The 26,519-nt window shown below is 35.9% G+C and overlaps 1 protein-coding gene across 6 annotated transcripts in view; it reads left to right on the top strand.

Moving 5' to 3' along the window:
• Positions 1 to 26,519, top strand: part of NME7 (NME/NM23 family member 7) — a 240,766-nt gene that overhangs the window by 101,680 nt on the left and 112,567 nt on the right. For 3 of the 6 annotated variants that reach the window (XM_044387943.3, XM_057315669.1, XM_057315670.1), the window contains exons 8-11: positions 3,849 to 3,913; positions 6,287 to 6,355; positions 6,743 to 6,817; positions 13,273 to 13,374. In XM_044387943.3, coding sequence (XP_044243878.2) covers positions 3,849 to 3,913; positions 6,287 to 6,355; positions 6,743 to 6,817; positions 13,273 to 13,374 — 311 coding nt within the window. Of the gene's footprint in view, positions 1 to 3,848; positions 3,914 to 6,286; positions 6,356 to 6,742; positions 6,818 to 13,118; positions 13,176 to 13,272; positions 13,375 to 26,519 lie in introns of all 6 variants that reach the window. The other 3 variants (XM_026509426.4, XM_057315671.1, XM_044387944.3) reach the window with 2 other exon arrangements.

Here is a 26,519-nt window from a genome sequence, read left to right as displayed (position 1 = left end):
AGTTTTTCCAAGATTTGAGCAATGTTTATATGCACAAGTCAGGCTTTTCTCTCTGGATTTTCTTTTATCTGGGATTGTCTACTCACTTTCCAGTGTCCGTGGTTGCCTACACCTTGTCTTCTAGTTCTTTCAGTTTGCTAATTCTGTGGGCTTTCAGTCAGAGTTTTAGTGCAGACTATGGCTTTCCCTCAAGTTGACCACTGCAAAAAAACAGGGAACCCGCTCAGTGCCTCCAGGTGGTTGTGTTTTTATGTTTTTTTCTGAGGGAAGGTTATTCCAATAGGAGCTACTCAACCATAGCAAAAACAGAACTCTTTTTTTTTTCCTTTTATATTTAAAAAGTGTACCTTTATCATGAGAAGAAAATAGCCACCAATGTATTTCTCTAACCAATTTTTTTTCTTTTACATTTACCTTAAATTCATTTTCAGTTACTGTTTGTATATGGCATGAAGTAAGTATGAACTTTTTTTTCTCAGATCATCAAGCCAACATTTTTAAATAATCCTTTTCCCTCTCTCTAACTTCAGTTACTCCTTTGTAATTTGCTAGTATTTTCAAATTGTGCTCTGAAGACCCTTGGAGTTCCCTGAGTTTGCATCAAAGCTATGATTGCATGTCTCTTTGGTTATTTCTTAATTCAGTAAACAGTATTTGTTAAACACTTACTACATGCCAGAACAATGCTAGACACTGGAGATACAATGAGAACTAAAATGATCATGGTCCTATATTGTCCAGTGAATTTTATATATCTGGCTTTCACATACGCATTTATTTTTTCTTACTAGACTTGCAGAAAGACAGATTTGGAGATACACTACTTTATGATTTCAGGCAAATTATCTGTTATCTAAAACCTGATATATTCTCATCTTTATAGTGGAATAGTAGCCTCTGTTTGAGTGTTGCTTTAAGGATTAAATGGTATAAATTCATATTAAAGAGTTCAGTCCTTAGTAATTCCTAATCTACTTCTTTCTTTCCTAATATTTTTTCCTGTTGATTAAAGACTTGGAATTTTGGTTAAGATTCTCATACCCATAGTCATCTTAGTCTTTGGTACAGATTTTTAGTGGGTTATCTAACTTCTTTTTCCTAACTCTCTGTTGCTACAGCCTTTTTAAATGTCTTTAATGTCAACATACTGTCCTGCTTATGCTGAAGGTTTTATCTCCACTCCCACGGTCCTTAATCTCCTTTAATTCTTTTTTTTTTAATAATAATTTTTTATTATGTTATGCTAGTCACCATACAGTCTATCCTTAGAATCTCCTTTAATTCTTGACTGTCCCTCTGTTCTAAGAATTTTCCCCTCTGTTTGATATGGTGATACTACTGTAATATTTTTCTTCTTTCTTTTCCTATACATCTCTCTTCATATATCTTTCTTTATTCATTTTCATTCTTAATTTCCAAACTTTAGATATTTTCTCAAAACTCATTCCTAACAGGTTTTATTTTTGTTTTTCATTTTTTTGCTTTTCCTCTTCTTTTTGTCAAACAAGCAGACCTCTGTTCTCATCATTTCAGCTCTGCCTGTCTGCACACCTCATTATAGCCTTCTACCTGTGTAGCTATTGGAATGCAATCCCTTATCACCTATTTTGTGTAGGGAGTTTATTCACTCATTCATCAATCTTCTTTTAGCCATTGGATATGCTCTCTTCTCAAATACTGATCAGTGTTCTCTTTTAAAATTCTGTTTCTACGTTCAAAATAATTCAGTCTTTTTCCTTAATTGTTGGTTCATAACCTCCTTAGAAGCTTTCTGAGTGTAATCTGAAACTGGGCCCTGAACTCAGAGGGCAGGGAAAGACTGAAGAAACAGGAAGGCCACTACAGGTTAGTAGGTGGTCGCATTAATAAGCAAGGAAACTTATATACAAAGCTTGTCTTGGGCAGCAGCAGGGCAAGTGGATACCTGCACCCACCTGCCAAATCTTAAAACTTTCTCTAGAGGTCTTAACTGGGTTCCGTCACACATACCGTGCAGTACCATGCATCATTATCTCAAGGCTGTTGTCCTTGGAGCAGCCTCTGGGAGTGGGAAAGGCAAAAAGAACCCACATTCCAAGGGCAGGGAAGGTGGTGGGGAGCCCTCCAGTGCCTGGGTCCAGCTCCCTGGTCAACTGGCAGTCATGCCATCTTGATGACCTTCCCCAGGAGATTAATCAATTTATTTTTATTAGTTGTTTTCTTCTGAAAGATGCTATCCATCTTTCAGTCAACCTATATTCCTTCATCTTCACATTCTGCATCCAGTTTAGTCCTATTAGTTCTTGTTTCGAAATGTCTTATATTCATTACTTCTTTCTCTAGTGCTGCCATCCAAGTCCAGTGACCCTGCTAGATGGTTTCAAAAGCCTTTGTTTTTCTTTTATTCCCTTTTTTCAGACCAGCTTGCCTGTCATTATTGTATCAATAATCTTCCTAAAACACTATTTTGTCCTGTGTTCTGCTCAACGTTTTCAGAGGCTGTCTCTTTTGGCAGTGTTTCCTTTGGAGGAAAAATATTCTGATGGACCCCCAGTGTTGACGTGAATTATTGTAATTATAATGCAACTTAAATATGTCCAAATATAAAACTAAATATAAACCTTTGCACGTGCAACTGTATAACTAAAGCAATTTACAAATTCATTACAAACAAGACTATGAAATGAGTAAAATTTAACTTAACAACATTGATAAGATAAAGGATGTTTGACAAAACTCCGTCACCAAGTCATGGGTATGGAACAGAGTGCTCTGAGTCGGCCTGGGCCTCTTCTACTCTTCAGACTTCTGAGGAACCTTTGTTTCTACAGCATGCTCTGGTACCATTTGGCCTTCACTTGGTTCAAATATATCACTTGAGAAATAGGTCTGTCATTGTCTTTTTTTTTCCCCCATTCTTCAACTTGCTACAATCATAATAGCGCTACCTGGCTGCAGTAAGATAGTTAAAAAAAAGTACATACTCCTTGGTGATTTGGGGTACCAAATAAGCATCCAGATCATCCAAAATATATGAGGTGTGTGTATGTGTGTGTGTGTGTGTGTGTGTGAGAGAGAGAGAGAGAGAGAGAGAGAATTTTAGAACTGACTTGAAAAAAAGCAGCTTAGAATATTTTTATACTAAACTAATGGAATCTCAAAATCAGTCCCACATTCCCAGAATCTACGGTCCCTATTATAAAAAGCACTGATCTGTGGGATAAAGACCAAATTCCTCATGTTGCTGTCCAAGGCCTTCATTAATTTGGATCAAGTCTCTTTTCCTTTTTAGCTGTTCTTTTTTTTTTTTTCCCTTCTTCTCTGCCTTACTTACTGTCACGTGAACATGGGCACATTTTCTCAGACCTGTGCCTTCTGTCCTTTAATACCTGTGTCCCCATATAATCCCATCTATCTACAGGCTTTAAGTACCAATTCATGCTCTCATTTCCCCTAAAGCTTCTGCCACCCCTTCAGTTATTATTTGATTTTCCTCCCTTGAACTCATCCTTGGAACTCCCATATCCGGTGCTTTGGCCTTTCATTTTTTTGTAATGTTAGCTTCAGTTGTTTGATTTGCATATTCTCTACAGCACTAGACTTCAGGGGCTTTAAGGCAACATAGCATCTTAAAGGTTTTTTTGCATAATCTTCGGGATCGTTGTTGATATTCCTGAAGCACTTATTAAGTGAGTCAAATGATTACTGGTGATGCTTGATATTAGGGATTTAGTTTCCCTTGAAGAAATATGTGATTTCTCCATATAGAGTGTAAGCAAAGTACTTTGAGGTAGAAAATTTGCCTTTCTAAGAAACTAAAATGCCTTGGGAATTTTGTATTTTTGCCCCCATTTGTTCTGTATTTTCAGGACTGCTGGGAAAGATCCTCATGGCTATCCGGGATGCAGGTTTTGAAATCTCAGCTATGCAGATGGTAAGTAGTTTGCAATAACTCATAATCTATTGACAGATTTCTTTTCTTAATGTTTTATATTGAATTTTCTCTGTGCACTTGTGAACTCAACACATTAAAAATAAAACTATATAGTTCCTGAGCTTGATAACCTTACAATCAAAAAAAAATGTTTTTGAAATTATTTTACCATATAATCTTTCACTGAGGGAACTAAAATTCAAATGGTACACCTAATTTAAGGTTATAAAACAGGTTTGTACAGTTTCTGGGACTTCGGTTGCAAAATAAATTATAGATGGAAACAATGTATTTAGTTCCTACGAACAAAAAATAGAATTAAGTTGAGTAGATAATACTGAGCTTTCTGTTGTTTAGAGACTAAGAAGAGAGTGGAGAAAAAGAATCAGTTGAGATTTTTCCCTTAACCAGGGCCTTCTGCTGGTTTCTGGACTTTCCCTCAGAGCCTTCTTTGGAGTTAGCACATTTCAGCTTCTGTTGGCAGTCACACCACTTGACCTCCAAAGAGCCTACAACTGTTCAAAATTGCCTAGTGGATGCATTTATAGGAAACCCTTCACTGAGGAAACAACACCCATGTCTGTAGAGCTCACACCTTTGTGCTGTACTTACCAGCACTTGACAAAAAATGGGGTACAAGTTGTTACAGGAGTCAGATAAACAATTTGGGTTTTACAAGGTGTGAAGACCAGCAAGTTTATGCTATTTTGATAATGAAATACTGACTTTGGAGCTGAGATTTTTCTTACCAGTATGATTTATGTGTTCTTTTCCTGAGAAGGAACTGCTTTTGATTTCTGCGAAGTCCTAGGATCATCCAAAATCAGGGGTCAGGGCAGTAACTGGGATTCTGACAGTTTTGTGTCCCTAATTGGTAGGAATGCCTGCAAACCAAATAAAAGGTCAGAAATATCGACTAGTTTGCAGAGTCATCAGGCCAAACTTGGAGACTAGTAAGAAAGTTGAAGAATCTTACCTAGGATTATAAAGAAATTGTTGGCCAAAACGTCCTGAAAGTATTAGCTTGGTGATGTATTCATAGGATTGTAGGACCTAAGCCTGCTTTAAAACGGTGTGTTTTGTAGAAATTTTAGATTTAAACATTGATCCGACTCTAGGCCTGCAACCTAGCATGGTTGGCCAGAGGAGGTGCTTGGTGAAAACAAGAATAATAATTAAGAAAAGGATTGATTGAACCTATGGGGGAGGCATGGTAGTTTAGTGGCAATCATAGTCATTGAGTTTTGGCGTCAGGAAGCTCTATTTCTGAATCGTGGGTTGGCTGCCCTCTACACCCATGGATCTCCCGGCCAGTGGGAACATTATTATTTGCCTCAATGTATTATTTTAGGAATTAAATGAAATAACCTTAGGCAATGCCTTGTAGAATTTCCAGGGCAAATTATAAGTACTTAATATTATATAGTCTATTATTTTGTTATATTAAAAATACAACAAGTTGTGGGACTGTAGGATAAAACACTGAAATCAAACAAAATTCACTGCCTGTAATAGTTATATTGCCTATGGAATAAATCCTCCCAGCTTGAATTATTGCCCAGCTAGGCAGAAATTTCTCAGTGATCTTCAATTCTGGTGACAATAAAGAAACAAAGTAGGAGAGAAAATAAAATTGTTAATTCTGAGGATATTTAAAAAAAATCTAAGGTCTTAGTTCTTGAGACCCTAGAACTTAATGCAATTTTATTTTTAACTAAATTTGAATCCTGCCTGGATAAGAGTCTTTATAGGTTTATCTTATAAGCATACTCTTGTAATTCTTTTTGACTTTAGATTTCCAGACAATTCGTGTAAATGCTTTACTATGAACCAAGCTAGGGATTTTTCTGAATGCTTGGGAGGAAAAGGGTATTATTTTTGGCTGCTACAAAATCTGAAGTACTTTTCATTAGTAATATTTCTTGGGCCACTAGTCTATCAGTAAACAATATGACATTGTAAGTTTTTCATGTGTGTTGAGAATGCGGTTTCATTCAGAGAGAGGTAGAGTGTAGTGGTTAAGAGCGTGACCAGTGGGGTCAGATTGCTTGAGATGGAACGCAAATCTGAAGGTTATGTAACCTGCACGTGACGTAATTTATGGGTTTGTTGTGAGGATTAAATGAGATGATGCGTGTACAGGTCCTAGAACAGTGCTTGATACATTAAGTACTCAATAAATGTTACCCATTTTTATTACTGATGAGCTGATCTTTAACAACACATTTTCAGAGTACTTAATTTGTGCAAGGTTTATATTTTAAAGTAAAGAAAATCTATCCAAGAGATCATAAATGCCAAGTGCTGAGTGTGGTTCATTTTATGTTCTTTTGGTGGTTGGCTTATGTTATGTTTTGCTTTGTTTCAATCCAGTTCAACATGGATCGAGTTAATGTTGAAGAGTTTTATGAAGTTTATAAAGGAGTAGTGTCTGAGTATAATGTAAGTATCAAAGTAAATGTAAAGCAGTGGTACTGAAAACAGTTTGTGTATCTTAAATCTGGGGGATCTCGGTATAATTTATAATCATGAAAGTTTTCACGAGTCTGCCAGTTGCCAGCGGGTCAGACCCATGACTGAGGCATTCTTATCTCTGAGAGCCACTGAATCAGCTTTTAAAATATCTTATTGTTTCATTTGTAAAACAAAAATATACCACAGTGCAAAAAAAAAATTTGCTGGGATATTGACACATTTGGACATTCTCTATGAAGTTTATAATATTCTCAGAGAGGAAGACTCTCCAAATGCTTTAGAAAGGTAAAAGCAAATAGTTACAGTATAACTCCAGGGCATTATTTAACATCTACTTTAATGATATAAATGCAGGTAGAGTCATCTCAAAATGTGACTGAGACTGAAGAAATAAGAAGATTTGAAAGGATTTGGTCAGAGGGCAATGAAGTACGTTCTTGAAAACAAATGATAAGCCAAACGTCGTTCCTTAAAATAAAACATAGTAGATATTTGATCAAAATTAGTTTCCTTCTCCTCTTTATGAAATTATCTTAGATACACTTGTGCTGGTGGACTGTCTCCTCATCTACAGAGTTTTACAGAGTGTTGGCTTTTTTTTTTGGCATAAAGTTTACCGTTCTTGACAATGAGACTAGATTTCCCTTCTCACTTCTCTATGACTTTTCCTTTCAATCTTCTTTAAAAAGAACAAATACACTGGTCTGAGAACCTGCCGGAGACTTTTTCTTATTTAGTCCTACAAAGTCAGGACTGATTGTGAAATCTGTTTTGTGTTCAGCGTACTGGTGTCCCTTTAGACCTTATTTAGAGGAACCACAGTGGGTTTTCCTTCTGTTACAGCTTACTGAACCTTAATCTTACAAGCTTCTTCATTTTAGAGTTACGCATTTTCTTAAATGGAAGAATTTTAAAATGTGTTATTATTTAATTCAAACAGTGACAGCTGTTTTCCATTTCTTAAGTCTCTCTTTTATATATTTTCCTTCTTTTATTTGTTCAATTTTACTTTAAAAAATATGGTTGAAAACTGCTATCTTCCTCCATTCATGTTATGTTACAGCTCTGCTGTGCATAAGATGAACCCATGGAGACATATCTTTTGATCATCAGTTATAGTTTCATACAATATCATGTAGTATTGAATTTGGTAACAGATACTTGAGGTCACTAGTGTTGTGCACACATGTGAGGTGGGCCATATTTCCCTTTGGAAAATAACTTTAAAAAAACCCCTCATTTCTGACTTAATGTCTCCTATATTGTGCTTTAAAATACTATACATGTAATTTATTTTTAGGTAATATATATTTACTCTTAGGATTTTTTTCTTTTGATTTGGGGAATTCTAGAGGTAAAAGTAAAAACATCACTGGGTGGGTGTGTCATTTTCCCTAAGAAATCAGGAATTTGAATGACAGTAGCAATATCGTACTGTAATGTCAGGATATCCCAGAATAATTGGTGTTGATGTGTTTTCTTCTGTCTGGTACTCTCAGTAAGATAGTCTCTCTGTCACTACTATTTAAATCTTGTGATATTAATAACAGAGTCTACTTACGATAAAGAACATATTGGCTGTTTGGGAAGAAAAACTACATTATTTCAGAGTTAGCCTTGTGAGCCATTTTTAGTAATGCTTATCATTTTTTATTCATCTTGAAATGGTTTATTCAGTGTAAAACAAATATCTCAAATCAAAATTGGTTTAGAGTGTTCTGCTAATGGGAAAATGGGGTATATACATGAACCAGAACATTATCTACGTATCTTTATGAGATGTTCTGTATTTATATGATATAAAGTTCTGTTGATACTAAGTGAAATTGTTTCTTTGAAAATTTTCTCCAAAGGGAAATAAGAATGTTTTTATCCCAGTAATATTTTGTTTAAGTAACTAATATTTTGTAAATATTCTTATTCTAATGCTTTTAAAATGCTTTTCCCATTTATAATTCGGTTTTGTTCAAAGGAGGTTGTGTGAGGATCTGTATCCGTACACTGCAAATGCATGTGATTGAAGTATCTTTCGTTGGTTAATTTGGGACCCCAAAAATCAGATAGCAAATACTGAGTCTCACTTGTTATTGTGAATATTGTATTTCCCACAAGGCCTCTTATTTCTCATGGCAGTTAATATTCAGGACTCGAGTTTAAGTTCAAGGAAGAGGTAAATTTTTAAACGCTGCAGATTGTTGGATGTGTCTTAATTTTAGGAAGTTTATCTAATTCAAAAAGAAGACCCTGTAAAAATAATCTTAAGAGGCAACATGGTCTAAAGGGACAAAAACAGGTGATTTGAGTCTTATTCTAACTTTTCATACAACACTTCTTCCTCCTTGTCTCCACATTCTTTTATATAAAATAAATGATAAGAGATATCAGGTCATAATAGTGGTTCCACTCATTTTATTATTCTAAATGTATACAATGGAATATTATTCAGCCATCAGAAAGAATGATTACCCAACATTTGCATCAACGTGGACGGAACTGGAGGAGATTATACTAAGTGAAATAAGTCAAGCAGAGGAAGACAATTATCACATGGTTTCACTTATTTGTGGAACATAAGGAATAGCAGGGAGATCGTTAGGAGAAGGGAGGGGAAAATGAAGTGTGGGGGGGAACAGAGGGGAAAAGGAACCACTAGAGACTATGGATTCCGGGAAACAAACTGAGGGTTACAGAGGGGAGGGGAGTGGGGGGATGGGCTAGGCCGGTGATGGGTGTTAAGGAGGGCACGTATTGCATGGTGCACTGGGTGTTATACGCAAACAATGAATCATGGAACACTACATCAAAAGCTAATGATGTACTGTATGGTGACTAACATATCATAATAAAAAAAATGAAGATATGTTGGTGAAACGATCCTCCTAAATATAGGATGTATAGTGTGAAATAGGGACAGCATCACTGACATTATTGTATCTGACATAATTCTTTGTAGTAAATCCTGTGTTGATCATTTACACTTACATTTGTTGCTTCAGCATTTGCAGTCATAAAAAGGTAATTCCTACCTCACTGTGTTATCAAGATCCACTTATTTACTACATCTATATACTGAGTGTCTACTGTGTGCCAAACAATGTGTTAGATATCAAGTAGAGAGATGAACAAAGAAAAGCTCACTACCTGCATTCATGGAGCTTATGGTCTGGTGAGGACAGACATTAAATCAAATGATCCCATCATAAAAGGCAGGAGTCAAAGGGCTGTGAAGGAAACAAACAGGTCTGTTTGGTTTTGGTAATTTTTTACTTAATTAAAAATCGAGGTGACAAAATAAAACAAAAACAAAAACCTAGGTGACTTGAGAATTTTGTTGGGTCCACTTTTTTAAGGAGCACATTATGCTTTTGATGGAGTCCTTTTTCCAACAGGTTTTTTTTCTTTCCATTTTGTACATTTGCATAGCCCTTCATGCCTGTATTTTTAATGGTATTTGTGATTAACACCAAAAGACAAGGAGAGAAGTAAATGGAAGAAAAGCAGACAAAATTCACTCCTCTCTTTTTGGATGGCATATTCCTGCTGCCTTCTGCCCCCACTGAGAACTTGGCTCTTGACATTTATGTATAGGCAGTACTTCAACATCATGAGACAGAAAATCAGACTCAACATAATTATCCATAAAAAATCAATTACATATGACCTTTGTGAAATAGCAAAGTGACTTCAGGGAGATACCTTTAGGGATTCTAATGAGTAGGGTTCTGTGGACTATATCAGTTGTGAAGCTCTTTCCCTCCTCTTTTAACTTCTGGCATTTCTATTAGGTGTGATTACTGAGTTCCAATTAATATTTAAATATTGTTCTGTAATAAATTACCTTTATTTTACTTTGTCATTGTATATTATAAACTCTCCAAAGTCATTAAAATGGCTTGCATGTCCCTACGTGGTCTGGCCTCATCTCTTACTGCTTTCCTGTGGTCTCACTTTAGCTCCCGATCTCCTGGCTCCTATACTGATCTTCATACCCACCAACTGTACTTCTGCCTCTGAGTCTTTATATTTATTTTCACTTCTTCCTGAAGTATTTTTTCCCCATGTAGAGAAGAAAAGAACATTCACTGAGTGTTCCAGACACTGTGAGAGGTACTTTTCTTTCTCTCGTGTTTCTCATTATACCACTTCACATATAGTTAAGAACCTTAAAAGAGTAGATATACTTTCGTTTCCCCCCCTTATGTGCTGTGGTTGTTATACGTCTTTATTTCCATTTATATTATAAACCCTACAATGCATTTTTAATATTTTGCTTTAAATAATCAATTATATTTCACACCAACTAAAAAATATATTTTATATTTACTCACATGTTTACCATCGTTTTGTGTAGGTCCCTATTTTTGTCTGATACTATTATCCTTCTGTCTGAAGAACTTCCTTTAACATGTCTTATGTTATAGGGCTGCTGGTAGTCAATTCTCTCACATTTTGTCTGACCGAAAAAGTTATTTTTCCTTCATTTGTGAAAAATATCTTCCAGGGAACCTGGGCGGCTCAGTTGGTTAAGTGTCCAACTCTTGATTTCAGCTCAGATCATGATCTCAGGGTTGTGAGATTGAGCTCTGCATCGGGCTCTGCGGTTGGCGGAGCCTGCTTAAGTTTCTCTCCCTCGCCCTCTCTCCCTTCCCTGCCCTTTACCCTCTCTTAAAAAACAAAACAAAACAAAAAAAAACTTCCTACCTGGGAATAGAATTGTAGGCTGACAGATTTTTGTTGTTGTCATTTGCATCTTTCTTTGTTCTACTGTTATGTGTCTCTTTTGGGAAGGGTTGTTTTTAAGAGTTTTTTGTTATTGGGGTTTTTTGTTTTTAGCCAATTTAATTATTGGCTCACTGTACTTTTCTTTGCGTTTATTCTCCCTGGACTCTGTTGGATCTGTTGGCTTATGAGTCTTATCAAATTTGAAAATATTTAGCAATTAATTCTTGGAATCTTTATCTGTTCATCACCCCTTCTTTTCTTTTCCTGGGACTCCCAATTATATGCATATTAGACAGCTTGTCGTTGGAAAAAAAATTACCGTGGTACATTTTTATTCATTCTTCTTTCTGTCTGTGCTTGCTTTTGAGTAATTGGTATTTCATGTCTTCAAATTTATTGTCCTTCTGCAGTATTTTGTTTTGTTCATCCCATCCAGGGTATTTAATTCAGATGTAGTCTTCATCACTAGAAGTTCCATTTGGGTGTTTTTTTTTTTTTTTTTTTTTTTTTTTTATTTATTTATTTATTTTTTTTTAAGATTTTATTTATTTATGTGACAGACAGCCAGCGAGAGAGGGAACACAGCAGGGGGAGTGGAAGAGGAAGAAGCAGGCTCACAGCGGAGGAGCCCGATGTGGGACTCGATCCCGGTACGCCGGGATCACGCCCTGAGCCGAAGGCAGACGCTTTAACGACTGCGCTACCCAGGCGCCCTGGGTGTTTTTTTTGTTTGTTTGTTTTGAGTATAGTTGGCACAGTGTTACGTTAGTTTCATGTGTATGGCATAGTGATTCAATAACCCTATATGTTATGCTGTGCTCACCACGAGTGTATTCTTCGGGCCTTTTTAATATCATCGATTTTCTCTGCATCATGTCCATGTTTCCTTCCTCTGATTTGCATGTAGAGCCCATTTACGCTAGCCGTTTTAACATTCTATGTAACCAAAATCATTTCCGTCATTGCTACATCTGTGTCATTTTGTTGAGTTTTCTTCTAGTGATGGTTCATATTTTCTTATTTCTTTGCATGCCTAGTAATTTTTATTGGATGCTGGATAATGTGAAATTTATAATGTTACATGGTATGTATGTCATATTCCTTCAAAGAGTGTTTGACATAGTTTTGGCACTCACGGAAGTTACTTAGGATCAGTTTGACCTTTTCAAGGCTTGCTTTTAAGCTTTATAGGAGGGGTACAGAGCATTCCATATATAAGGCCAACTATTATGGTGCAATACCTTTCTGAGGGGTCTACCTGATGCCCTGTGTATCACATGAGGGCTTTCCACTCCGGCTGGTGGAAATGCAAAGTCTTCTCAGCCTTGTGCTCTCTCTGTGAATGGTTTCACTTAACTGCTTCTGGGAGTTCTTTTCTTCACTTTGGGTAGTTTCCTCTACACATATATAGACTCTTAGCCAAAGACTCAGGTGAACTTCTCTGCAGATCCCTGTAACTTACTCTCCCATAGTTCTCTCACCTCCTCTAGTAATCTGTCCTACAAATTCTAGCTACATTGGCCTCCCTAACTCCAATCTTTGTCTCTTCTGCTCAGTGAGAGTGTTGGGCTCTGTTGTGTTTCCTCTCCCTGTCCCATTATCTGGAAACTTCCTCCAGGAAGTAAGATGGGGCAGTCATATGGCTTACTTCATTTGATTCTCTTCTATCAGGGATCATAATACTGCACTGCCTGTCATCTAGTGTTTGAAAACTGTTGTTTCATATATATTGTCTCATTTCTAGATGTTTAATGTGAGAGAATCTGGTCCCTGTTGTCTTCATTTCTGAAAATGATTATGATTTTTAAAAGTGTCTTTGGAAGAAACACTTTGAAATTTAGATCTTTAGGAATGTTCGATAGGACTGTATTTAAGAGGAGAAACCTTTAAAAGGAAGACATACAAGAAGATCATTTCAATTAATGAAAGTCTCAAGTGGTAAAGCATTAAACGATGCTAGTGGTAGGAATTGAGATGAGGGAACATATCTAAAACACGTTTTTTTCAGGAGAAATGGACAGAATTGGGGAGCTGCTTGGCATGTGGGGTACATGAGGATTCAAATGTAAGATTTTAATATCTGTAATAGTGGTGCAATTAAAAGAGGCTGAGTAAAAGATTATTAATTTTTACTAATTTTTAAATGTTCTCATATATCATAGGAGATGGTGACAGAAATGTATTCTGGCCCTTGTGTAGCAATGGAGATTCAACAAAATAATCCTACAAAGACATTTCGAGAATTCTGTGGACCTGCTGATCCCGTAAGTTAGTGTTTAAAATATTAATCAAGCTTGTTTTATTCACTAGCTAAGAATCTTAACAGGTTTAATAGTTTTAGTTTGTTCTTTAAAAGAAATAATACCAAAATGACTAAATCAGATAAATTTTTATTCAGAATAGCATTTTGAATAATTTTTAATATTCCAAGAAAAAGTGAATTTTTTATTAGCCTAGTGACAGTATAGAATGGGCAGAAAGCTTTACTGTGTATTTTTTTACTTTACTGTGGCATTTTCTTTTATTGTTTCTTCATGCTAAATTGTCTAGATAAATAAATTGATCAAGCTGTCTGATAGAACTTATCTAAGATACTAATTATCTTTTGACATAGGGAGGCTCTAAATAAAGCTCTCAGTGTGAAGAATATTGATATGGTGGCTTCATACCATAAGTACGAGCAATGGGACTTATGTGAAACTTGATAACCTCTAGTATACTTTTCATTTTGCTTTGGGGTTTCTTCATATAGACATTGGGTGGAAAAAGGAGTGAAGAGGAAGGGGATGGACCTAAAAAGCAAAAGTAGCATTAGAACACACATGAGAAATCTCCCTGCAAATGTTAAAAGCTGAGTAGGATTAAGGGAAGCATTACTGATTTGAAACACTGTAATTTTTAAAAAAGATTTTTTATATTTATTTTAGGGAGATAGAGAGAGAGAGAGAGAGAGAGAGAGAGAGTTCCTGAGCCAGGGGAGGGCCAGAGGGGGCGAGAGAGGGACAAGCATACTCCACACTGAACATGGAGCTAACCTGGGGCTCGATCTCATGACCTTGAGATCGTGACCTGAGCTGAAACCAAGAGTCAGATGGTTAATGGACTGAGCCACCCAAGCGCCCCTAACTATAATTCAAATTTATTCTCTTTTCTTTATTTTACCATCACTTATAAATAGTTTATTGAATATGAGCATCTAATTCAGTTTAATCCAGAGAGCATTTATTGAGTTCCCTTATATGTAGGATAGAAAGTTAACAGCACCTATTAAGAAATCAACTTGTGTGAGAGTGCTTGCTGCTAGATTAAGCTCTGTAGGGGAGAGCAGTATACCTGTTCTCAAAGACTGAAGAGCACACACATAATGATCTTTTAAAACACTTACAGAGAAACATACAATAAGGGCTAAAATATTTTTAGTTCAAGTAAAATGCAAATGTTAAAGGATTGTTTAATAAAGGAGCAAATGATATGACCTGGAGATAATTGAGAAAACTTACTTAGAGGAAGAGAGTAGTGAAAGGGGTTTTAAAGAAGAATCAAGGCACAAAGAGAATGAGAAAAGCTCTAAAGCCTGTACAAAGGCAACAGTGAAGGAATTTGCAAATTTACTATGGTATACAGCAAGAATATTTGCTTGACTTCAATAGGAAATGCATACCTAGAAGCACAAGGAAATACATTTTTTTAAAGATAGTGGTACCAGCGAATGCTGGTAGAGATGAATTTGGGATGGGTAGTCTTAAAATCCAGGCTACAATTGTGGATTTTGTATGAGTGGAATCCCATGTGGCAGGAAATAGCAATTCCTCATATTTAGCTTAATTTTGAGCATATGGAGTCATTCCCTTGATGCAACAAGAGCAAACTAAATTGGAAGAGGTTTAAGGCAAGGGCTCTAGAAACAGTTAAGAGCAGACCTGATGACACCATTAGAGAAAGAGTTGGCAGGACCTACTCTCTATCTTTTCAGGGACAAAGAAGAATAGAAGTTAAGTATTAAATGTGATTGTGAAAGTGTGATTATTAAAATCTGACTCTAATGTAGAGGACTTTAAGAGAAAATGATGATGTTGAGTGTTTATTGATTAGTCATTGTAAAAAATTAGAAAGGGATACTTTTTGGTTACATGAATAAACAGATCTTGATGTTTGCCATTTTTATATCTGATTTCTGTTGGAAATCAGGACAGGGTTTTGTTTATTGTTTTTTTAAGATAATTAAAATTGTGAGTGAACAGCTGACTGAACCGGCAAATTAGATATAAACTAGAACAAAGATAGAATGACTACGTTCATTCTTTCATTCATTCCATAAGTATTTACTGAAACTGTGCTAATATTTGTGAATATAAAGATAGACGTCTCAAAGAGCTTACAGTCTGCGAATGAGCAGTATATGTAAGTGGCTCATTTCCACGTTCTGTGGCAATTGTAGTGTTAGATGCTTGCATTGGGTACGATGGGGGCCCAGAATATTAGCACTTAGCTCAGCCTGAAAGGGGCAAAATAGCATCCGGGGAGACTTCTTGAAGAACATGACTTCTGAGCAGAATTGCAAGGAGTGAGCAGAACTTAGCTAAGTGAAGAAGGAAATGACACGATGAAAGTTAGGGAAGAATAAAACAGATTCACTTTCAGGCTGCAACAAGATCTTTATCATTACTGTAGTTAAATTACTTGGCAATGAATGACAGAGGATGAGGTCGTCGGGGAGTAGTTGGGAGTGAGCCTTGAGCAATCATAGAAGGAAGAGTCCTAACAATAAAAGTTTGCTGATTACCTCTCTTTCTAGATGTATATTCAGTGAACATTTACAGAGTGAATAGTATGTACAGGGCTCACTGCTTGAGCCCGTGGCTGGGCCATAAGAAAGACGACTAGAACAAGGTATCTTTCCTTAATGAGCTCATAATCTCATGAGAGTTTAGGTTGGGAACTCTTCCAAGATCCTAAGTCTTCCCTCATTAAGCATAGTTGGAATTACTCTACTATTTTTTTTTTTCATTTTAGTTGTCCACGAGCCCCTTGTAGCATTATAGAAAGTTACTAATAGGGATACTAAAATTTGGTATGAATTTAACATAAAAAATGTTAATAGTGGTTGTCTTTGGGTGGTAGAACTATGATAATGTTAAATTCTACTTTCCTGTATTTTGCCAATTTTCCTTAAAGTACTTCTGTTACATTTACAATAATACCTTTTAATGTATCATAAAACTTGAAAGTAAATGAACTTTTGAGGACTTGGTCCTGATTTGGGATGGATTCTCCTCTTGAATCTCAGAGTCTTGAATTATGTACTAAGTGCAGGTGCGGGATGTTAAGCAGGATCATGTGCCTTTGATGGATATATAGAGATGGGCATATATAGATATTATATACCCATCTAACATGTATACATATGTATATATCTTCAGAAAAAATACCATTAGTAGTTATAGTCAAACTATGCATTAGGGACAATAGAATGGTTCTTAAAGTTTGTTCTCAGACTTTGGTTTATTTATTCTTCTTCTACTCTCTTTCTTTGTCCCTTTTCTTCCACCCCTCCAGCAAAATTGTAAGTGTTCAATGCTTACTACATGCCAGTCACTGCGCTAGGTTTATAATAATGATCAAATAAGTATAGTCCTTATCTTTGAGGAACTTATAGTCTAGTTTTAGGAGGTAGAATTGATAAATGGCAGTCTCACTCTAAACTGCCAGTGTGCCAATCTATTCATGTATTGTATTAAAATAATTTAGAAATTCATGTCATCACTGCTTAGTCATTTCCATGTCTGAAGAGAGACTGTGGGTTACAAAACATGTAAATATAACTAGTGTGTGGGAAAAATGCAAGGTGTGTCATGGCCATACAATTAATATTTGATTAATGAATAGACAGGCTACTTTTAATGTGTACCTAAAATCCGGTATTCACTCATTATTTAAAAATATTTCATAATAAAAAAAATTTTTTAAAAGAAAAAAAGAAAAATATTTCATCTACCAAAATGAGTTCTTTTTTTCTTTATTCTTTCTAAGATGTAGAACTACTTTTTAAGTTGATTCAAAAGAAGGTTCAGCCTTACAGTGAACATTAGACCACTTGGTAACTATATATGTTGTGAATCGACCTCACTTTCATCATTGATGTCTGCACTATTGGCAGATTTGTTCTCTTATATCTGGAAGGAAACACACATTGCGTATGAACAGAATTTATTTCAGTTTCTCTAGAAGTGGTCTGCAAGAAAGGGTGCTTCACAACACACGTCACTGGTGGGGAAGGGTATGTTAAACTTTCCATTTTTATTTATTTACTTTATAAAAAGAAATTAAGTTTTAGTAAAATTTAATGTATAGACTAATAAGAGTACATTTATATAACCTGTTAAACTACATACATGTTTTGATGTATTTACATATTTTACTGACAAGGGTGGTTAAAAATGTTGGAGTCTACTGCATGAAAGGGAAAACAAATATCACAGGTTTCTTTACAGTTAGAGAAAGATTCACTCACCACACCATCACCTGCAGAAAATACATCCACTTAGGCAGAAAACCTAATTTGCCTCTGAAAGAGGTTTTGATTGCACCTGCTCAAGAATTTCACTGTTGAGTAGTTTGGTGGTTTTCCTGCTGAGCCATTAGGAAACTGAAAGAGTCACCAAAGAAGTGGTAAATTACCTGGAAAAATTGTGCAGAATGTATTTGTTCTTGGACTGGTGTGTATGACAAGCCAAATAACCTCACATCATTATGCCTTATTTTATGAAAAATATGTTTGTAAAATATTTTATGTAAAGGACCTTATTTAAGGGATTCTGAATTTTTTGGTCAAGTGATTCCTTTGGCTATTTGGAACCTTTTGTGATTCTATACAAATTTTAGGATTTTTTCCCCTATGTCTATGAAGAATGTCCTTGGAGTTTTCATAGAAATTGCATTTAATCTATAGATGGCTTTGGGTAGTGTGGACATTTTAACAGTATTCATTCTTTCCGTCCTTGAACATGGGATATCTTTCCATTTGTTTCATTTTCCATTTCTTTTTCTTTCTTTCTTTCTTTCTTTCTTTCTTTCTTTCTTTCTTTCTTTCTTTCTTTCTTTCTTTCTTTCTGATTCCATTTATTTATTTGACAGAGAAAGACAGGCAGAGAGAGGGGGAACACAAGCAGAGGGAGTGGGAGAGGAAGAAGCAGGCTCCCAGTGGAGCCTTTGTTCCTTTCAACTTTGCTGAATTTATATTTCTAACACTTTTTGGTGGAGTCTTTAGGATTTTCTATATATAAAATCATATCATCCACAAACAAAAGTAGTTTTACTTCCTTTCTGATTTGGGTGCCTTTTTCTTTTTCCTACCTGATTTCTCTGGCTAGGATATTGATTACTATGTTGTATACGAGTGGTGAGATTGGGCATCCTTGTTTTATTCCTTATAGAAGAGAAAAAGTTTTCAGCCTTTCATCACTGATATAATGCTAGCTGTGGCCTTACCAAATATGGCCTTTACTATGTTTACTGATTTATTAACAAATTTTTGAGAGTTTTTAATCATGAAAGGAAGTTGTATTTTGTCATCTATTTTTTTCTTCATCTATTGAGATGACTATATGATTTTTTCCTTCATTCTGTTAATGTGATGTATCACATTTATTGATTGGTATATATTGAATCATCCTGGCATCCCAGGTATAAAGGCCACTTGATCATGATGTGTGATTGTTTGAATGTGGTGTTGAATTCAGCTTGCTAATATTTTGTTGAAAATGTTTGCCTCCATATTTATCAGGGTTATTGGCCTGTAGTTTTCTTCTTTTGTAGTGTCATCTGGCTCTGGGATTAGGGTAATGTTGTCTTCATATAATGAATTTGGGAGTACTCCCTCCTTTTCAGTTTTTTGGAAGAGTTTGAGAAGGGTTGGTGTTAATTCTTCTTTAAATGTTTGGTAGATTTTACCAGGGAAATTATTTGGTCCTGGGCTTTTCTTTGTTGGGAGATTTTTGATTTCTCATTCAATCTCATTATTGGTATCTTCAGATTTTCTATTTCTTTATGATTCAGTTTTAGTAGGTTTAATATTTCCAGGAATTAATCCATTTCTTATAGGTTGTCTAGTTAATTGGTGTATAATTGTAATAGTTTATTTGATTCTTTATATTTCTTTGGTATCAGTTGTAATATCTCCTCTTTCATGTCTGATTTTATTTATTTGAGTCATTTCTCTTTTCTCTTAGTAATCTCGCTAAAGGTCTCTTATTTTCTTTATCAGTTCAAAAAAAAGCAGGTTTTGGTTTCATTGATCTTTTCTATTGTTTTTGTGGTTTCTATTTCATTCCTTTCTGCTCTGACCTTTGTTATTTTCTTCCTTCTGCTAAGTTTGGGCTTAGTTCTTTTTTTTCCGGTTTCTTAAGGTGTAAAGTTAGGTTGTTTATTGGAAATCTTTCTTGTTTTTTAGCGTTGGTGCTTATTGCTATGAACTCCCTCTTAGATCTGCTTTTGCTGCAACCCATAAGTTTTGGTATGTGTGTTTCCATATTCATTTGTTTTAAGATCTTTTTTGATTTCTCTTTTGATTTCTTCTTTGACCCATTGGTTGTCCAGTAGCATGTTTAATTTCCACATATTTATTAACTTTCAGTTTTCTTCCTGGTATCGATTTCTAATTGCATACTATTGTGGTCAGAAAAGATACTAGATATGATTTAAGATTAATTAAAATTACTGAGGCTTGATTTGTAACCTATCATATGATGTATCTTGGGGAATGTTCCATGGGCACTTGAGAAGAATGTAATTCTGTTCCTGTTGGATGAAATATTCTGTATATGTCTCTTAGGTCCCTTTGGTCTAAAGTATGGTTCAACTCAAATGTTTCATTATTGATTTACTCTCTGGATAATCTGTTCACTATTGAAAGTGGAGTATTGATGTCCCTTACTATTATTCTATTGTTGTCTGTTTCTCCCTTTACATCTGTCAGTATTTGTTTAAGATACTTAGGTGTTCCAAAGTTAGGGGCGTATATATTTATAATTGTTATATTTCCTTGATGATTTAGCCATTTTATCATTATATAATGACTTTTTAATTAAATTTTTAATTTTAATTTCAGTGTAGTTAACATATAATGTTATATTAGTTTCAGGTGTACAATATAGGGATTTAGCAATTTTGTACATTACTCAGTGCTCATCATGATAAGTATATCTTTAATCTCCATCACCTATTTCACCCATCCCCCCATCCACCTCCCCTCTGGTAACCATTAGTTTGTTTTCTATAATTAAGAGTCTGTTTCTTGGTTTGTCTCTCTCTATCCTTTTTTTTTTTTTTCCATTTTGTTTCTTAAATTGCACATGTGAGTGAAATCATGTGGTATTTAACATTCTCTGATCGATTTATTTTGCTTAGTATTATACTCCCTAATTCCATCCCTGTTGTGGCAAATGGCAAGATTTCATTCTTTTTTTGGCTGAATAATATTTCCATATATATATATATATACATATATATATGTATATATATATACACACACACACACATATGTGTGTGCATATGTGTATGTGTGTGTGTGTATCACATCTTCTTTATCTGTTCATCTATCAGTGAACACTTGTGCTGCTTCCATGGTTTGAGTATTGTAAATAATGCTGCTCTAAACATAGGGGTGCATGTATCCCTTTGAATTAGTGTTTTTGTATTTTTTGGGTAAAAGTAGTGTGATTAGTAGGGTAATTAGTGATTAGTAGTAGGGTAAAAGTTACTGGATTGTAGGGTAGTTCTATTTTTAATTTTTTCAAGAAACCTCCATGCTCTTCCACAGTGGACATAGCAGTTTGTAGTCCCACCAAGAGTGCACAAGGTTTTCTTTTTCTCCACATCCTCTCCAACACTTGTTTCTCGCGTTTTTTGATTTTTGCCATTGTGACAGGTGTGAAGTGATGTCTCATGGTAGTTTTGATTTGTGATGATTTCCTGATGATTAGTGATGTTGAGCATCTTTTCATGTATCTGTTGGCCATGTCTTCTGCCCATTTTTAAAATGGGTTATTTGTTTTTTGGGTGTTGAGCTATATTAGTTCTTTATATACTTTGGATACTAACCCTTTATCAGCTATGTCATTTGCAGATATCTTCTCCCATTCAGTAGGTTGCCTTTTAGTTTTTTAAATTGTTTCCTACACTGTGCAGAAACTTTTTATTGTTGCTTTTATTTCCTTTGGCTCAGGAGACATATATAGAAAAAATGTCATTATGGCTAATGTTAAAGCAGTTGCTCTCTTCAAGGATTTTTATGGTTTTAGGTCTCATATTTAGGTCTTTTATCCATTTTGGGTTTGTTTTTGTGTGTGGTGAAAGAAAGTGGTCCAATTTCATTGTTTTGCATGTTGCTGTCCAGCTTTCCCAACACCATTCGTTGAAGAGATGATCTTTTTCCCATTGGATATTCTTTCTTGCTTTGTCAAAGATTAATTGGTCATATAACTGTGGGTTTATTTCTGGATTTTCTGTTCTGTTCCATTGGTCTGGGTGTCTGTTTTTATGCCAGTACCATGCTGTTTTCAATACTACAGCTTTGTAATATAACTTGAAGTCTGGAATTGGGATACCACCAGTTTTGTTTTTCTTTTTCAAGATTGCTTTGGCTATTTTGGGTGTTTTGTGGTTCCATACAACTTTTAGGATTGTTTATTATAGTTCTGTGAAAAATGCTTTTGGTATTTTTATGGAGATTGCTTTTAATTTGTAGATTGCTTTGGGTAGTATACACATTTTAACAATATTTGTTCTTCCAACCCATGCACAGGGAATGTCTTTCTGTTTCTTTGTGTTATCTTCAATTTCTTTCATCACTGTTTTATAGTTTTCAGAGTATAGTTCTTTCACCTCTTTGGTTAAGTTTATTAGGTATTTTATTGTTTTTGGTACAGTTGTAAGTAGGATTATTTTCTTAATTTCACTTTCTGCTGCTTCATTATTAGTACATAGAAATGTAACAGATTTCTACACATCGGTTTTGTATCCTACAAATTTACTGAATTTATTTATCAGTTCTAGTAATTGTTCAGTGGAGTCTTTAGGGTTTTTTATATATACTATCATGTCATCTGGAAATAATGAAAGTTTTGTTTCTTCCTTACCAATTTGAATGCCCTTTATTTCTTTTTTATTGTCTAATTGCTGAGGCTAGGATTTCTAGTACTATGTTAAATAAAAGTAGTGAGAGCGGACATCCTTGTCTTGTTCCTGACCTTAGCAGAAAAGCTCTCAGTTTTCCCCCATTGAGTATGATGTTGGCTGTGGGTTTTTCATATATGGCCTTTATTATGTTGAGGTATGTTCCCTGTAGACCAACTAGAGTTTTTATTGTGAATGGATGTTGTACTTTGCCAAATGATTTTTCTGTATCTATTGAAATGATGATATATGGTTTTCATCTTTTCTCTTATTGATGTGATGTATCACATCAATTAATTTATGGCTATTGATCCATCCTTGCATCCTGGGAACAAATCCCGCTTGACCATGTGAATGATTTTTTTAATGCATTGTTGGATTCAGTTTGCTAATATTTTGTTGAGGTTTTTTCCATCTGTGTTCATCAGAGATATTGACTTTTTTTTTTTTTTTTTTGGTAGTGTCTTCATCTGGTTTTGGTATCAGAGTAATACTTGCCTCACAGAATGAATTTGGAAGTTTTCCTTCCTCTTCTGATTTTTGGAGTAGCTTGAAAAGAATAGGTATTAACTCTCCTTTTTCCCCCCTAGAGGAAGGAGGGGCAGAGGGAGAGGATCGTAAGCGGCTGCACATGTTACCTGACATGGGGCTTGGTCCCAGACCTTGAGATCATGACCTGAACTGATATAAAGAGTTGAACACTTAACCGACTGAGCCACCCAGGCTTCCCAGTGTTAACTCTTTAATGTTTGGCAGAATTTTCATGGAAAGCCATCTGATCCTGGAGTTTTGTTTTTTGGGAGTTCTATGATTACTAATTCAGTTTTATTGCTGGTAATTGGTCTGTTCACATCTGCTGTCTCTGAGACATATCACTTATATTCATTTCACTTAGGTCTCTTGCTGTGGTTTTGTCTTGTTCTTTCATTTAGGACATATTCCTCTGTTTCTTCATTTTGTCTAACCCTCTATGTCTGTTTCTGTGTGTTAGGAAAGTCAATTATGTCTCCTGCTCTTGAAGGTAATAACCTTATGAAGAAGAGGTCCTGTCGTGCCCTGTAGTGCTTTGTCTCCTGTTCCCCAGGACCTGCACTTCAGGAAGTGTCTCCTATATGTGTTACATGTGCCCTGCTGTTATGTCCTTTCCATTGTTTCCTCTTGTCCAGTTATCTGCAGAGGCTCTCTTTGCCTGTGTGGGCAGTGTTTTGTCCCCAGCCTGGTAGGGCACAGTTTAACTTAGTGTACAGTGGTCTGCCTACAAAGTGAGACTTGCCCCTGATGTCACCCGAACAAAAGCCTCCTGGTCAGGAGCTGAGGTTTTGATGGGGATTGCTCCAGTTTTCTGGGGGAAAGGACCCACCTTGCTGGACTTAGGCAAGCTTGACTAGATAGAGCAGATCCATCAAAGTGTAGGTGGTGGGAGGGGCTTCATGTAAGCAAGTTGGGTAGAAAGTGTTATGCAATGCTGGTTCCCACAGGGGGCCATGTGTTTATGCTGAGGGGTAATGGTGGGGGGATGTCATCTGCTAGCTCCTTTATTCCTGGAAGGGTCTCCCTGTGATCCCTGCCTCTCTGGCCATGCTCTGAGATAAGTAAATAACTCTCCCTCCCCTGTGCCCTAGGCATTTTTCAAACTGCTGTTTCTATGCTGTATCTCTACTGCCTATTTGTTGCACTGTACCTTTAAGTGGGGACTCAACTTTCCAGAACTGAGCCTGCTGATTTTTAAGATTCCAGGCTTTAAGTCCCACTGGGTGTATGTACTCATGAAATTCAGTCCCTCTCGCTTTCAATGCCAAATGTTATGGGGATTCATCTTCCCTGTGAGGGCTCTCCAGTGTGATAGTTTGCTTCTTGCCCTTCCCTGCACCCTGGGCTCACTCCCGACGAGGGTCAACCATGGTCCCCTTTTCTCCCAAACTGGGTTTCTTCCCTTTCTAACTTTTTTATTTTTTATTTTATTTATTTATTTTTTTAAAGATTTTATTTATTTATGTGACAGAGAGACAGCCAGCGAGAGAGGGAACACAGCAGGGGGAGTGGGAGAGGAAGAAGCAGGCTCACAGCGGAAGAGCCTGATGTGGGACTCGATCCCGGATCGCCAGGATCACGCCCTGAGCCGAAGGCAGACGCTTTAACGACTGCGCCACCCAGGCGCCCCCCCTTTCTAACTTTTTTAATGTGACCTCTTCTCTACTTTTACTTGTGGAGTTTGTTCTGCCAGTCTTCAAGTCATTTTCTGAGTTATTTACACTCTTGTGAATGTTATGTAGTTGAATCTATGGGATGAAGTGAGTTTACTGTCCTCTTATTCCATCATCTTCTCAGCCTGTACCTCTATAATGACTTTCTTTGCCTTTTGTTACAGTTTTTGGCTTAAAGTCTATTTTTTCCCTGTATAAATAATGCTACCTTTGTTGTCTTTTGGTTTCCCATTGCATAGGATATCATTTCCATCTCTTCACTCTGAGCCTGTGTGTATCCTTAAAGCTATATGAGTCTCTTGAAGACAGCATATAATTTGGTCTTGTTCTTTAAATCCATCCAGGCACTCCATGCCTTTTGATTGGAGAATTCATTCTATTTACATTTAGAGTAATTCCTGATAGGTAAGGACTTACTAATGCCATTTTATGGCTGTTTTGTAGTTCCCGTTGTTCCTTTCTTCCTTTTTGGTTGCCTTCCATGTATGTTGATGATTTTCCATAGTGGTATGCTTTGAGTCTCGTGTCTTTATCTTTTGTGAATTTACTGTTGGTTTTTGCTCTCTGGTTACCATGAGCATTATATAAATATCTTCGTGATATAATAGTCTATTTTCTTCTGGTAACAACTTAGCTTTGCATACAATCAAAGTTCTTCTTTTATTCCCCCATTTTATATTTTTGATATCACAGGTTTCCTCTTTTTATGTTGTCAATTTGGTAACAAATTATTATAGTTATTTTTTTTAAAGATTTTATTTATTTATTTGACAGAGATAGAGACAGCCAGAGAGAGAGGGAACACAAGCAGGGGGAGTGGGAGAGGAAGAAGCAGGCTCATAGCGGAGGAGCCTGATGTGGGGCTCGATCCCATAACGCTGGGACCACGCCCTGAGCCGAAGGTGGACGCTTAACCGCTGTGCCACCCAGACGCCCCTATAGTTATTTTTAATACTCTTGTTTGTTAACCTTTATATAAGAGTGAAGTGGTTAACACACCTCCATATTAAAGTATTAGAATATTCTGTACACTTATCTTTATATTTTCAGATTTTTTTTTCATATTACCACTTAACATCCTTTCATTTAAACCTGAAGAACTTCTTTCAGCATTTCTTCTAAGGCAGTCTGGAGTGATAAGCTTCCTCAGCTTTTGTTTAACTCTCCTTCATTTCCAAAGGACAACTTTGCTTGATAGAGTATTTTTCATTGGCAGTTGCTTTTTATTTTCTTTCAGCATTTTGAATATAATCATCCCACTCTCTCCTGGCCTATAAGATTTCTGCTGAGAAAGTTATTGATAGCTTTGTGGGAGTTCCCTTGTAAGTTATAGGCTTCTTTACTCTTGCTGCTTTTAAGTGTCTCTGTCTTTGCTTTTTGACAGTTTTGTTATAATGTGTCTCACAGAAGAGCTGTTTAAGTTGAGTTTATATGATGATCTGTGAGCTTCATGAATTTGGATATCCAAATCTCTTTCCAGATTTGGGAAGTTCCTAACTATTCTTTCTTTATATAAGCTTTCTACCCTGTCTCCCTCTCTTCTCTTTCTGGGACTTCAATAATTTGCAAATTATTTCTTTTGATGGTATCCCATGGATTACATAGCTTTCTTCCTTCTTTTTTCTTTGTTCTCCTGTAACTGGATAATTTCCTACTTCCTGTCTTTTAACTCACATGTTCTTTCTTCTGCTTCATCCATTCTGATATTAATGCTCTGTAGTTCCTTTTTCATTTTATTCATTGTATTTTTCAGCTCCAGAATTTTTTTGTTTCTTCTTTTATGATTTCTATCTTTGTTAATCTTCTCAGTTTGTGTGTGTATTAGTTTTTTTTTAAATTTTGTTGAATTGTCTCTCTGTGTTTTCTTGTAGCTCAGTGACCTTCCTTAAAACAGGTATTTTAATTTCTTTTATCAGATAAATAGCAGATATTCATGTCTTTGGGATCAGCTTGTGGAAGATTATTGTTATCCTTTGGTTGTGTCATGTTTCATAGATTTTTCACAGTCCCTGAAGATTTGTTTTGCTGTCTTC

Source organism: Ursus arctos, unplaced genomic scaffold, assembly GCF_023065955.2.
Source record: "Ursus arctos isolate Adak ecotype North America unplaced genomic scaffold, UrsArc2.0 scaffold_2, whole genome shotgun sequence".
Lineage (NCBI taxonomy): Eukaryota > Metazoa > Chordata > Mammalia > Carnivora > Ursidae > Ursus > Ursus arctos.
This window is presented reverse-complemented; position numbering and strand designations above follow the sequence as displayed.